The sequence below is a fragment of the Saccoglossus kowalevskii genome, chromosome 4 (assembly GCF_978046115.1).
Source record: "Saccoglossus kowalevskii chromosome 4, keSacKowa6.1, whole genome shotgun sequence".
Lineage (NCBI taxonomy): Eukaryota > Metazoa > Hemichordata > Enteropneusta > Harrimaniidae > Saccoglossus > Saccoglossus kowalevskii.
In genome coordinates this window covers 10,563,590-10,579,909 of record NC_140644.1, presented here as the reverse complement: position 1 = coordinate 10,579,909, position 16,320 = coordinate 10,563,590, and the positions used below count along the sequence as shown (strand labels likewise).

At 41.6% G+C, this 16,320-nt stretch overlaps 1 protein-coding gene across 1 annotated transcript in view; it reads left to right on the top strand.

Moving 5' to 3' along the window:
* The window catches only part of LOC102806651 (tumor necrosis factor receptor superfamily member 16-like), a 31,586-nt gene that overhangs the window by 10,795 nt on the left and 4,471 nt on the right, over positions 1 to 16,320 (top strand). The window contains exons 4-7 of the mRNA XM_085498478.1: positions 372 to 544; positions 2,225 to 2,373; positions 6,487 to 6,600; positions 7,730 to 7,762. Of these exons, the coding sequence (XP_085354604.1) occupies positions 372 to 544; positions 2,225 to 2,373; positions 6,487 to 6,600; positions 7,730 to 7,762 (469 nt within the window). The remainder of the gene's footprint in view (positions 1 to 371; positions 545 to 2,224; positions 2,374 to 6,486; positions 6,601 to 7,729; positions 7,763 to 16,320) is intronic.

The window sequence follows — 16,320 nt, the reverse complement described above, 5'->3', positions numbered from 1 at the left end:
ACATTATAACAGATTATCATTAAGCTAATATTTCAAGATATTTCTGTTTTTACGCAATATTTCTTGTATTACTATTAAGAATTATATTACTTTGAATATTACTAGTAGTTTCAGATTTCAATTAAAATGTGCAAGTGATATATATATCCACATATATTTGAGACAACATTTAAAACTCTTCCAACATCAACTTCTCCCACCAAAGGCTTGGAACAAATGAAAATTACTACAGCTGTTTAGTAAATTTGATATTATAGGTACACTCACGAGATATCTTCTATGTATTCAGTTGACAGTTTACATGTATATCACAGGCCTGATAATGGTATATAATAATAAACTCCAAAAAACACTGATTTGTATTTTTGTAGACATGTGGTAATGGTATAGGTGAACGTTATAGTTGTGAAGTATGTCCAAGTCTTACCTTCAGTGATGAATATAGCAATAAGCCATGTCGTAGATGTCAACATTGTGATCACCGTGAAATTGTCCATCCTTGTAATGGTTCACATGACACTGAGTGTGGAGGTTGTGAAAAAGGGTAAGTATATAAATATTACTACTCAGGTACTAAGTATTGCTAATTTAGCAAACTTAAAGCTGACATGAAATCACTTGAAAAACTGTCTATTGTCTTGTACAATATGCAACTTTAAGGGAGGTATGATCGACTGCTGCCCTAATTAAACTTCACTTCAACAAGCTGTGGGACATGTATATAGTTTAACCTTTTCACCACCAGATTTTCTTGCCCAAATTTGTCTGCACTTTTTTCTAATATTCTTCAATATTTCTGGAAATGAACCCAATTTTTGGAATAATCAGACCAAATTTGAGTAAATTTTCAGTGTTTACTCATAAAATTTGGCTATTTTTGTCCCAATTTTCTTACGGAAAGTGCAGAATATAAACATGACTATTTTGTGCATTTGTGATGGAAAGAGGGAACTGGTGGTACCGGTTTTTAGTATATCGCATTTTACACACAATTTACCCCCCCCCCCCTAAATGGCTTAGCATATTTATTAGTCCCCGTTCGGACGCAGTCCGAAAACGGGGACTTGTGTTTTGCCCTGTGTGCGTCCGTCCGTCCGTCCGTCCGTCCGTGATCACCTGTATCTCGAACATGCATGGACCGATTAAGTTCAAACTTCACTCATACATCACACATTATATGGGACATATGCACATGCATTTTTTTCATGATCCGATTAACGATAGCCGAATAGCGGCCATTTTAAGGCCGAAAATGCATCAAAATCGCACATTTTCACCATTCCGGACCCGGATCTCAGTTATGCATGGACGGGTTTTGTTCAAATTTGGTACATACATTAAACATAATAGGACCTTGATGCACGTCATTTTTTTTTTGGATCGGGTTCGAAATGGCCGACTGGCAGCCATTTTGTTTTAAAGAATTCAGTTCTGGATCCGTATCTGAGACATGCTTGGATTGATCGAGTTCAAACTTCACACACACAAGGTACATCATGTCACAAATATGTATGTGCATTTGTTTCATGATCTCATTAACGATAGCCAAATGGCGGCCGCTTGAAGGCCGAAAATGCATTGAAATCGCACATTTTCACCATTCCGGACCCGTATCTCAGTTATGCATGGATGGATTTTGTTCAAATTTGGTACATACATTAAACATAATAGGACCTTGATGCACGTCTTTTTTTTTTGGGATCAAGTTCGAAATGGCCGACTGGCGGCCATTTTGTTAAAGAATTCAGTTCTGGATCCGTATCCAAGACATGTCTGGATTGATCAAGTTCAAACTTCACACACACATGGTACATCATGTCACAAATAGATATGTGCATTTGTTTCATGATCTGCTTAACAATAGCGGAATGATGGCCATTTTAAGGCCGAAAATGCATCAAAATCACGTATTTTCACAATTCCAGAACCGGATCTCAGTCATGCATGGATGGATTTTGTTCAGATTTAGCATAATGTGTTGTACATATGCAGGTGCATTTCGGTCATGATCTGCTTTGAATGTATATGTCACTCAAATATGAACGGAACGGGGACGTGTCATTGACAATGACTTGTATTTATTCATGGTTTCAAAAAATTGTATATTATATTGTGTTGTATACGTTTGATATTGATAGAAAGGAAATCACTTGAACCAATTATAATCAATAATTTAACAAATATAAACCAAGTTACTTGATAGCAAGATGTTATTGCATTGTAGGTATGTTACGCTAAGTGAAGATTCTGTCATATGTGTAGACTGTAAAACATTACCTGATGACTATCCTGATTGTGTCAAGTCCACAGTTACGCTAACAACTATTACACCAATAACATCAACACAAGTAATGGCTGCAGTGGATAAGTCAGGTATGGACAAGTCAAATTATGTTTGTTTGTATATATACTGTAGACCATTTAATTTTTGCAGATAGAAATTTTTCGCTATTTCATCTATACATGTTCCATTCTAGTATGCACACAACACAACATACATATGTACATGTTCTAACATTCCAGTATGCACACGTCATACATATCTACATGTTGTACCATTCCAGTATGCACACATCATACATATGTACATGTTCCACCATTCCAGTATGCACACATCATACATATGTACATATTCTACCATTCCAGTATCCACACATCATACATATGTACATGTTGTACCATTCCAGTATGCACACATCATACATATGTACATGTTGTACCATTCCAGTATGCACACATCATACATATGTACATATTCTACCATTCCAGTATGCACACATCATACATATGTACATATTCTACCATTCCAGTATCCACACATCATACATATGTACATGTTGTACCATTCCAGTATGCACACATCATACATATGTACATATTCTACCATTCCAGTATCCACACATCATACATATGTACATGTTGTACCATTCCAGTATGCACACATCATACATATGTACATGTTCCACCATTCCAGTATGCACACATCATACATATGTACATGTTGTACCATTCCAGTATGCACACATCATACATATGTACATGTTCTACCATTCCAGTATGCACACATCATACATATGTACATATTCTACCATTCCAGTATGCACACAACATACATATGTACATGCTCTACCATTCCAGTATGCACACTTCATACATATGTACATGCTCTACCATTCCAGTATGCACACATCATACATATGTACATGTTCCACCATTCCAGTATGCACACATCATACATATGTACATGTAGCACCATTCCAGTATGCACACATCATACATATGTACATGTTCTACCATTCCAGTATGCACACAACATACATATGTACATGTTCTACCATTCCAGTATGCACACATCATACATATGTACATATTCTACCATTCCAGTATGCACACAACATACATATGTACATGTTCTACCATTCCAGTATTCACATATAATACATATGTACATGTTGTACCATTCCAGTATGCACACATTATGCATATGTACATGTTCTACCATTCCAGTATGCACACATCATACATATGTACATGTTGTACCATTCCAGTATGCACACATCATACATATGTACATGTTCTACCATTCCAGTATGCACACAACATACATATGTACATGTTCTACCATTCCAGTATGCACACATCATACATATGTTCGTGTTGTACCATTCCAGTATGCACACATCATACATATGTACATGTTCTACCATTCCAGTATGCACACATCATACATATGTACATGTTGTAACATTCCAGTATGCACACAACATACATATGTACATGCTCTACCATTCCAGTATGCACACATCATACATATGTACATGCTCTACCATTCCAGTATGCACACATCATACATATGTACATGTTCTACCATTCCAGTATGCACACATCATACATATGTACATGTTGTACCATTCCAGTGTGCACACATCATACATATGTACGTGTTGTACCATTCCAGTATGCACACATACATATGTACATGTTGTACCATTCCAGTATGCACACATCATACATATGTACATGTTCTACCATTCCAGTATGCACACAACATACATATGTACATGTTCTACCATTCCAGTATTCACACATAATACATATGTACATGTTGTACCATTCCAGTATGCACACAACATACATATGTACATGCTCTACCATTCCAGTATGCACACATCATACATATGTGCATGTTCTACCATTCCAGTATTCACACATAATACATATGTACATGTAGCACCATTCCAGTATGCACACATCATACATATGTACATGTTCTACCATTCCAGTATGCACACAACATACATATGTACATGTTCTACCATTCCAGTATGCACACATCATACATATGTACATATTCTACCATTCCAGTATGCACACAACTTACATATGTACATGTTCTACCATTCCAGTATGCACACATCATACATATGTACATGTTCTACCATTCCAGTATGCACACAACATACATATGTACATGTTCTACCATTCCAGTATTCACACATAATACATATGTACATGTTGTACCATTCCAGTATGCACACATCATGCATATGTACATGTTCTACCATTCCAGTATGCACACATCATACATATGTACATGTTGTACCATTCCAGTATGCACACATCATACATATGTACATGTTCTACCATTCCAGTATGCACACATCATACATATGTACATATTCTACCATTCCAGTATGCACACAACATACATATGTACATGCTCTACCATTCCAGTATGCACACTTCATACATATGTACATGCTCTACCATTCCAGTATGCACACATCATACATATGTACATGTTCCACCATTCCAGTATGCACACATCATACATATGTACATGTAGCACCATTCCAGTATGCACACATCATACATATGTACATGTTCTACCATTCCAGTATGCACACAACATACATATGTACATGTTCTACCATTCCAGTATGCACACATCATACATATGTACATGTAGCACCATTCCAGTATGCACACATCATACATATGTACATGTTCTACCATTCCAGTATGCACACAACATACATATGTACATGCTCTACCATTCCAGTATGCACACATCATACATATGTACATGTTGTACCATTCCAGTATGCACACATCATACATATGTACATGTTCTACCATTCCAGTATGCACACATCATACATATGTACATATTCTACCATTCCAGTATGCACACAACATACATATGTACATGCTCTACCATTCCAGTATGCACACTTCATACATATGTACATGCTCTACCATTCCAGTATGCACACATCATACATATGTACATGTTCCACCATTCCAGTATGCACACATCATACATATGTACATGTAGCACCATTCCAGTATGCACACATCATACATATGTACATGTTCTACCATTCCAGTATGCACACAACATACATATGTACATATTCTACCATTCCAGTATGCACACATCATACATATGTACATATTCTACCATTCCAGTATGCACACAACATACATATGTCCATGTTCTACCATTCCAGTATGCACACATCATACATATGTACATGTTCTACCATTCCAGTATGCACACAACATACATATGTACATGTTCTACCATTCCAGTATTCACATATAATACATATGTACATGTTCTACCATTCCAGTATGCACACATTATGCATATGTACATGTTCTACCATTCCAGTATGCACACATCATACATATGTACATGTTGTACCATTCCAGTATGCACACATCATATATATGTACATGTTCTACCATTCCAGTATGCACACAACATACATATGTACATGTTCTACCATTCCAGTATGCACACATCATACATATGTTTGTGTTGTACCATTCCAGTATGCACACATCATACACATGTACATGTTCTACCATTCCAGTATGCACACATCATACATATGTACATGTTGTAACATTCCAGTATGCACACATCATACATATGTACATGTTCTACCATTCCAGTATGCACACATCATACATATGTACATGTTCTACCATTCCAGTATGCACACATCATACATATGTACATGTTCTACCATTCCAGTATGCACACATCATACATATGTTCGTGTTGTACCATTCCAGTATGCACACATCATACATATGTACATGTTCTACCATTCCAGTATGCACACAACATACATATGTACATGCTCTACCATTCCAGTATGCACACATCATACATATGTACATGTTGTACCATTCCAGTATGCACACAACATACATATGTACATGCTCTACCATTCCAGTATGCACACATCATACATATGTTCGTGTTGTACCATTCCAGTATGCACACATCATACATATGTACGTGTTCTACCATTCCAGTATGCACACATCATACATATGTGCATGTTGTACCATTCCAGTATTCACACATACATATGTACATGTTCTACCATTCCAGTATTCACACATACATATGTACATGTTGTACCATTCCAGTATTCACACACCCTATTTTTGTGTTTTAATGTACAGGTGACAGTAAATATTGGAAATCAATTGCTATTGGTGCATTGACCATATTGGTTTGCTTGCTGATAATGTTCAGTGTGTACAAGTGGTACAGTAGAAGATGTAAACGTAAAGCAGGTAAACAAAATATTACAGTCAAACCTGTATATAGTAAATTTATTGATAGTTGGTTTTTCTGTGAAAGTTATATGTTTATTCTATAAATTTGAATATGGAAATTTCTCAGTTTAAAGGTTATAATAAATAGAAATATACTGGTTTGTCTTGTTTAAATTGAAAGTATCTGCAGAGATAAGCATAACTGGCACTCAAGTATGGAAACTTCTTCCATTATTTTGGCCTTCATACTTATGCTCATTTGACCACCCAGTGTCAAACATATGGCATATAGTCACATTAGACAGGTGACCCTCAAATACAATTCATTTTTTCATGTAAATTTCATTGGTTACTAACTGTATAAGTAGATGTTTGCATATGTGAAACATACATAATTTAAGATTTATACGTTTACTGCTTCTATATGGGTGATACTGAACAGTGAGGGTGGGTGGGTGTTACTAAACCCCTAGTGGGATCAGGACCATCTCAAGCCCCAGGTCAGGGTCTTCTCAAGGTCACATCATGGTTGCATGTGTGTTGTGTGTCAAGAGGTCACTCCCTCTGTCAAGATCTTTCCAGGAAAGATCAAGGTCATCTCAAGATCACATGTCACATTTTGGAGATATCTGAATAATGTGATTATTGCTGCCACTGCTCTTAGCACTTGAGAAAGCAGAGCTCTACCAACCACAAGGTCGCAAGTTTGAATTACAAAATGGCTGTCAAATTTGCTCAATTGTATGAGGAAAATCACAAAATTGAAACTAATTTTTAGCCCTGCTGTAAATTTTGTCAAGCGGAGCTTATCATACGAGTTATTGTCCGTTGGTAGCATCCATCGTCAGCATCAGTGTCCATGTCAATTTTTTACTTTTTTGACTTCTTCTTGAAAAGTCTGATTGCTTTGATACTTGGTGTATATATGTACCTTAGGTAGACCCCTCTCAGATTTGTTCATTTTGTGATGATATCTTTAATTCTTTAATTGCAATGTGCATTGCTAACAGCGGAGCTATCTCAGCCAACAGGCTGCTTGTTACTTGCTCTATGTCATTTATATGTCAACACATTTCATGCAGCACAATTTTTTGAATTTCTTGTGCGATTGAATTTTTGAATACTTCTACTGTGTTTTATTCTGCAGATTCTAATGAAGACGTTCCATTGGATGGTTTTGGTGAGTAGCAACATACATTGACTAATTTCTTCCAAATTTAAAAATTGTTTAATCTGATATAATACTGCCATATTATGGGTAAAACCAGTTATCAGAGATGGCTGATTTCTATTCAACTTTTTATGATAACAATACAAATGGGGTTGCGGGCAACCTATTTTTTTTAAGAATCCAATTCATCAGTAGCATAGAGATTGATTGAAGTTTATGTTCTACCTTGTTTGAAAACATAAAATAGGTTGACCCAACCCGCGTTCAGTATGCCACAGATTCAACTGAATTTACGATCACTGGTGGAGAATCATTCACTTGGAAACACCATTGGGTGAACTTCAATTAAGGTTCACAAGTGCTAGTGTTTGACTTGGCCTACATGGTTGCTGCCTGGGTAGTGCACGAAATTACTATAATGTTATTATGATAGGAAGATGTTCATACAGGAACCATCTTCTCTGTGAATGCCTTGTCCATCAAGACTGGAACCATCTGACCTGTGTGTGCCCTGTCTACCAAAACTGGAACATTAAGTTCTGCATGTGACTTTCCACTAAGATTGGAACCATCTGACCTGTGTGTGCTTTGTCCATCACAACTGGAACCATCTGTCCTGTGTGTGCCTTATCCATAAAGAATGTAACCATATGTCCTGTGTGCCTTGTTCATCACAACTGGAACCATCTGCCCTTTGTGTGTCTTATCCATACAGAATGGAACCATATGCCTTGTGTGTGCCTTGTCCATACAGAATTGAACCATCTGCCCTCTGTATGACTTGTTCATAAAGAATGGAACCATATGCCCTCTGTGTGACTTTTTTATAAAGAATGGAACCATCTGCCCTGGGTGTGCCGTGCCCATGAAGAATGGAACCATCTGCCCTCTGTGTGACTTGTCCATAAAGAATGGAACCATCTGCCCTCTGTGTGCCTTGTCCATCACAACTGGAACCATATGCCCTGTGTGTGACTTGTCCATAAAGAATGGAACCATCTGCCCTCTGTGTGCCTTGTCCATCACAACTGGAACCATATGCCCTGTGTGTGCCTTGTCCATACAGAATGGAACCATATGCCTTGTGTGTGCCTTGTCCATACAGAATTGAACCATCTGCCCTCTGTGTGACTTGTTCATAAAGAATGGAACCATATGCCCTGTGTGTGACTTGTTCATAAAGAATGGAACCATATGCCCTGTGTGTGACTTGTCCATACAGAATGGAACCATATGCCCTGTGTGTGACTTGTCCATACAGAATGGAGCCATCTGCCCTGTGTGTGCCTTGTCCATACAGAATGGAACCATATGCTCTGTGTGTGCCTTGTCCATCACAACTGGAACCACATGCCCTGTGTGTACCTAGTCCATACAGAATGGAACAAACTGCCATATGTGTGCCATGTCCATCACAACTGGAACCATATGCCCTGTGTGTGCCATGTCCATCACAACTGGAACCATATGCCCTGTGTGTGACTTGTCCATACATAATGGAACCATATGCCCTCTGTGTGACTTGTCCATAAAGAATGGAACCATATGCCCTGTATGTGACTTGTCCATAAAGAATGGAACCATCTGCCCTCTGTGTGACTTGTTCATAAAGAATGGACCCATCTGCCCTCTGTGTGCCGTGTCCATATAGAATGGACCCATCTGCCCTCTGTGTGACTTGTTCATAAAGAATGGAACCATCTGCCCTCTGTGTGACTTGTCCATACAGAATGGAACCATATGCCCTGTGTGTGTCTTGTCCATACAGAATGGAACCATATGCCCTGTGTGTGACTTGTCCATACAGAATGGAACCATATGCCCTGTGTGTGACTTGTCCATAAAGAATGGAACCATATGCCCTGCGTGTGACTTGTTCATAAAGAATGGAACCATATGCCCTGTGTGTGCCTTGTCCATACAGAATGGAACCATATGCCTTGTGTGTGCCTTGTCCATACAGAATGGAAGCATCTGCCCTCTGTGTGACTTGTTCATAAAGAATGGAACCATATGCCCTGTGTGTGACTTGTTCATAAAGAATGGAACCATATGCCCTGTGTGTGACTTGTCCATACAGAATGGAACCATATGCCCTGTGTGTGACTTGTCCATACAGAATGGAGCCATCTGCCCTGTGTGTGCCTTGTCCATACAGAATGGAACCATATGCTCTGTGTGTGCCTTGTCCATCACAACTGGAACCACATGCCCTGTGTGTACCTAGTCCATACAGAATGGAACAAACTGCCATATGTGTGCCATGTCCATCACAACTGGAACCATATGCCCTGTGTGTGCCATGTCCATCACAACTGGAACCATATGCCCTGTGTGTGACTTGTCCATACATAATGGAACCATATGCCCTCTGTGTGACTTGTCCATAAAGAATGGAACCATATGCCCTGTATGTGACTTGTCCATAAAGAATGGAACCATCTGCCCTCTGTGTGCCTTGTTCAAACAGAGTGGAACCATCTGCCCTCTTTGTGCCTTGTCCATACAGAATGGAACCATCTGCCCTCTGTGTGCCGTGTCCATACAGAAGGGAAGCATCTGCCCTCTGTGTGACTTGTCCATAAAGAATGGAACCATCTGCCCTCTGTGTGACTTGTCCATAAAGAATGGAACCATCTGCCCTCTGTGTGACTTGTTCATAAAGAATGGACCCATCTGCCCTCTGTGTGCCGTGTCCATATAGAATGGACCCATCTGCCCTCTGTGTGACTTGTTCATAAAGAATGGAACCATCTGCCCTCTGTGTGACTTGTCCATACAGAATGGAACCATATGCCCTGTGTGTGACTTGTCCATACAGAATGGAACCATATGCCCTGTGTGTGACTTGTCCATACAGAATGGAACCATATGCCCTGTGTGTGACTTGTCCATAAAGAATGGAACCATATGCCCTGCGTGTGACTTGTTCATAAAGAATGGAACCATATGCCCTGTGTGTGCCTTGTCCATACAGAATGGAACCATATGCCTTGTGTGTGCCTTGTCCATACAGAATGGAAGCATCTGCCCTCTGTGTGACTTGTTCATAAAGAATGGAACCATATGCCCTGTGTGTGACTTGTTCATAAAGAATGGAACCATATGCCCTGTGTGTGACTTGTCCATACAGAATGGAACCATATGCCCTGTGTGTGACTTGTCCATACAGAATGGAGCCATCTGCCCTGTGTGTGCCTTGTCCATACAGAATGGAACCATATGCTCTGTGTGTGCCTTGTCCATCACAACTGGAACCACATGCCCTGTGTGTACCTAGTCCATACAGAATGGAACAAACTGCCATATGTGTGCCATGTCCATCACAACTGGAACCATATGCCCTGTGTGTGCCATGTCCATCACAACTGGAACCATATGCCCTGTGTGTGACTTGTCCATACATAATGGAACCATATGCCCTCTGTGTGACTTGTCCATAAAGAATGGAACCATATGCCCTGTATGTGACTTGTCCATAAAGAATGGAACCATCTGCCCTCTGTGTGCCTTGTTCAAACAGAGTGGAACCATCTGCCCTCTTTGTGCCTTGTCCATACAGAATGGAACCATCTGCCCTCTGTGTGCCGTGTCCATACAGAAGGGAAGCATCTGCCCTCTGTGTGACTTGTCCATAAAGAATGGAACCATCTGCCCTCTGTGTGACTTGTCCATAAAGAATGGAACCATCTGCCCTCTGTGTGACTTGTTCATAAAGAATGGACCCATCTGCCCTCTGTGTGCCGTGTCCATATAGAATGGACCCATCTGCCCTCTGTGTGACTTGTTCATAAAGAATGGAACCATCTGCCCTCTGTGTGACTTGTCCATACAGAATGGAACCATATGCCCTGTGTGTGACTTGTCCATACAGAATGGAACCATATGCCCTGTGTGTGACTTGTCCATACAGAATGGAACCATATGCCCTGTGTGTGACTTGTCCATAAAGAATGGAACCATATGCCCTGCGTGTGACTTGTTCATAAAGAATGGAACCATATGCCCTGTGTGTGACTTGTCCATACAGAATGGGACCATATGCCCTGTGTGTGACTTGTCCTTAAAGAATGGAACCATATGCCCTGCGTGTGACTTGTCCATAAAGAATGGAACCATATGCCCTGCGTGTGACTTGTCCATACAGAATGGAAGCATCTGCCCTCTGTGTGCCTTGTCCATACAGAATGGAACCATCTGCCCTCTTTGTGACTTGTTCATAAAGAATGGAACCATCTGCCCTCTGTGTGACTTGTTCATAAAGAATGGAACCATCTGCCCTCTGTGTGACTTGTCCATACAGAATGGAAGCATCTGCTCTCTGTGTGCCTTGTCCATAAAGAATGAAACCATCTGCCCTATGTGTGCCTTTTCCATACAGAATGGAACCATCTGCCCTGTGTGTGCCTTGTCCATAAAGAATGGAACCATCTGCCCTGTGTGTGACTTGTCCATAAAGAATGAAACCATCTGCCCTCTGTGTGACTTGTCCATAAAGAATGGAACCATCTGCTCTGTGTGTGACTTGTCCATACAGAATGGAACCATCTGCCCTCTGTGTGCCTTGTCCATACAGAATGGAACCATCTGCCCTCTGTGTGCCTTGTCCATACAGAATGGAACCATCTGCCCTCTGTGTGCCTTGTCCATACAGAATGGAACCATCTGCCTTCTGTGTGCCTTGTCCATACAGAATGGAACCATCTGCCCTGTGTGTGACTTGTCCATACAGAATGGAACCATCTGCCCTCTGTGTGCCTTGTCCATACAGAATGGAACATCTGCCCTGTGTGTGACCTGTCCATACAGAATGGAGCCATCTGCCCTGTGTGTGCCTTGTCCATACAGAATGGAACCATATGCTCTGTGTGTGCCTTGTCCATCACAACTGGAACCACATGCCCTGTGTGTACCTAGTCCATACAGAATGGAACAAACTGCCATATGTGTGCCATGTCCATCACAACTGGAACCATATGCCCTGTGTGTGCCATGTCCATCACAACTGGAACCATATGCCCTGTGTGTGACTTGTCCATACATAATGGAACCATATGCCCTCTGTGTGACTTGTCCATAAAGAATGGAACCATATGCCCTGTATGTGACTTGTCCATAAAGAATGGAACCATCTGCCCTCTGTGTGCCTTGTTCAAACAGAGTGGAACCATCTGCCCTCTTTGTGCCTTGTCCATACAGAATGGAACCATCTGCCCTCTGTGTGCCGTGTCCATACAGAAGGGAAGCATCTGCCCTCTGTGTGACTTGTCCATAAAGAATGGAACCATCTGCCCTCTGTGTGACTTGTCCATAAAGAATGGAACCATCTGCCCTCTGTGTGACTTGTTCATAAAGAATGGACCCATCTGCCCTCTGTGTGCCGTGTCCATATAGAATGGACCCATCTGCCCTCTGTGTGACTTGTTCATAAAGAATGGAACCATCTGCCCTCTGTGTGACTTGTCCATACAGAATGGAACCATATGCCCTGTGTGTGACTTGTCCATACAGAATGGAACCATATGCCCTGTGTGTGACTTGTCCATACAGAATGGAACCATATGCCCTGTGTGTGACTTGCCCATAAAGAATGGAACCATATGCCCTGCGTGTGACTTGTTCATAAAGAATGGAACCATATGCCCTGTGTGTGACTTGTCCATACAGAATGGGACCATATGCCCTGTGTGTGACTTGTCCTTAAAGAATGGAACCATATGCCCTGCGTGTGACTTGTCCATAAAGAATGGAACCATATGCCCTGCGTGTGACTTGTCCATACAGAATGGAAGCATCTGCCCTCTGTGTGCCTTGTCCATACAGAATGGAACCATCTGCCCTCTTTGTGACTTGTTCATAAAGAATGGAACCATCTGCCCTCTGTGTGACTTGTTCATAAAGAATGGAACCATCTGCCCTCTGTGTGACTTGTCCATACAGAATGGAAGCATCTGCTCTCTGTGTGCCTTGTCCATAAAGAATGAAACCATCTGCCCTATGTGTGCCTTTTCCATACAGAATGGAACCATCTGCCCTGTGTGTGCCTTGTCCATAAAGAATGGAACCATCTGCCCTGTGTGTGACTTGTCCATAAAGAATGAAACCATCTGCCCTCTGTGTGACTTGTCCATAAAGAATGGAACCATCTGCTCTGTGTGTGACTTGTCCATACAGAATGGAACCATCTGCCCTCTGTGTGCCTTGTCCATACAGAATGGAACCATCTGCCCTCTGTGTGCCTTGTCCATACAGAATGGAACCATCTGCCCTCTGTGTGCCTTGTCCATACAGAATGGAACCATCTGCCTTCTGTGTGCCTTGTCCATACAGAATGGAACCATCTGCCCTGTGTGTGACTTGTCCATACAGAATGGAACCATCTGCCCTCTGTGTGCCTTGTCCATACAGAATGGAACATCTGCCCTGTGTGTGACCTGTCCATAAAGAATGGAACCATATGCCCTGTGTGTGACTTGTCCATAAAGAATGGAACCATCTGCCCTCTGTGTGACTTGTCCATACAGAATGGAAGCATCTGCCCTCTGTATGCCATGTTCATAAAGAATAAAACCATCTGCCCTATGTGTGCCTTGTCCATACAGAATGGAACCATCTGCCCTCTGTGTGACTTGTTCATAAAGAATGGAACCATATGCCCTGTGTGTGACTTGTCCATACAGAATGGAACCATATGCCCTGTGTGTGACTTGTCCATAAAGAATGGAACCATCTGCCCTCTGTGTGACTTGTTCATAAAGAATGGAACCATCTGCCCTCTGTGTGACTTGTCCATAAAGAATGTAACCATCTGCCCTCTGTGTGACTTGTCCATAAAGAATGGAACCATCTGCCCTCTGTGTGACTTGTTCATAAAGAATGGAACCATCTGCCCTGTGTGTGACTTGTTCATAAAGAATGGAACCATCTGCCCTCTGTGTGACTTGTCCATACAGAATGGAACCATTTGCCCTCTGTGTGCCTTGTCCATACAGAATGGAACCATCTGCCCTCTGTGTGCCTTGTCCATACAGAATGGAACCATCTGCCCTGTGTGTGCCTTGTCCATACAGAATGGAACCATATGCCCTCTGTGTGACTTGTCCATACAGAATGAAACCATCTGCCCTATGTGTGCCTTGTCCATACAGAATGGAACCATCTGCCCTGTGTGTGCCTTGTCCATACAGAATGGAACCATCTGCCCTCTGTGTGACTTGTCCATAAAGAATGGAACCATCTGCCCTCTGTGTGACTTGTTCATAAAGAATGGAACCATCTGCCCTCTTTGTGACTTGTTCATAAAGAATGGAACCATCTGCCCTCTGTGTGACTTGTCCATAAATAATGGAACCATCTGCCCTCTGTGTGCCTTGTCCATACAGAATGGAACCATCTGCCCTGTGTGTGACTTGTCCATAAAGAATGGAACCATCTGCCCTGTGTGTGCCTTTTCCATACAGAATGAAACCATCTGCCCTATGTGTGCCTTGTCCATACAGAATGGAACCATCTGCCCTGTGTCTGCCTTGTCCATAAAGAATGGAACCATCTGCCCTGTGTGTGCCTTGTCCATACAGAATGGAACCATCTGCCCTGTGTGTGACTTGTCCATACAGAATGGAACCATCTGCCCTCTGTGTGCCTTGTCCATACAGAATGGAACCATCTGCCATGTGTGTGCCTTGTCCATACAGAATGGAACCATCTGCCCTCTGTGTGCCTTGTCCATACAGAATGGAACCATCTGCCCTCTGTGTGACTTGTCCATACAGAATGGAACCATCTGCCCTCTGTGTGACTTGTCCATACAGAATGGAACCATCTGCCCTGTGTGTGCCTTGTCCATACAGAAGGGAACCATCTGCCCTGTGTGTGCCTTGTCCATACAGAATGGAACCATATGCCCTGTGTGTGACTTGTCCATAAAGAATGGAACCATCTGCCCTGTGTGTGACTTGTCCATAAAGAATGGAACCATATGCCCTGTGCGTGACTTGTCCATAAAGAATGGAACCATCTGCCCTGCGTGTGACTTGTCCATACAGAATGGAAGCATCTGCCCTCTGTGTGCCTTGTCCATGCAGAATGGAACCATCTGCCCTGTGTGTGACTTGTCCATAAAGAATGGAACCATCTGCCCTGTTTGTGACTTGTCCATACAGAATGGAACCATCTGCCCTGTGTGTGCCTTGTCCATACAGAATGGAACCGTCTGCCCTCTGTGTGCCTTGTCCATACAGAATGGAACCATCTGCCCTCTGTGTGCCTTGTCCATACAGAATGGAACCATCTGCCCTGTGTGTGACTTGTCCATACAGAATGGAAGCATCTGCCCTCTGTATGCCATGTTCATAAAGAATAAAACCATCTGCCCTATGTGTGCCTTGTCCATACAGAATGGAACCATCTGCCCTCTGTGTGACTTGTTCATAAAGAATGGAACCATATGCCCTGTGTGTGACTTGTCCATACAGAATGGAACCATATGCCCTGTGTGTGACTTGTCCATAAAGAATGGAACCATCTGCCCTCTGTGTGACTTGTTCATAAAGAATGGAACCATCTGC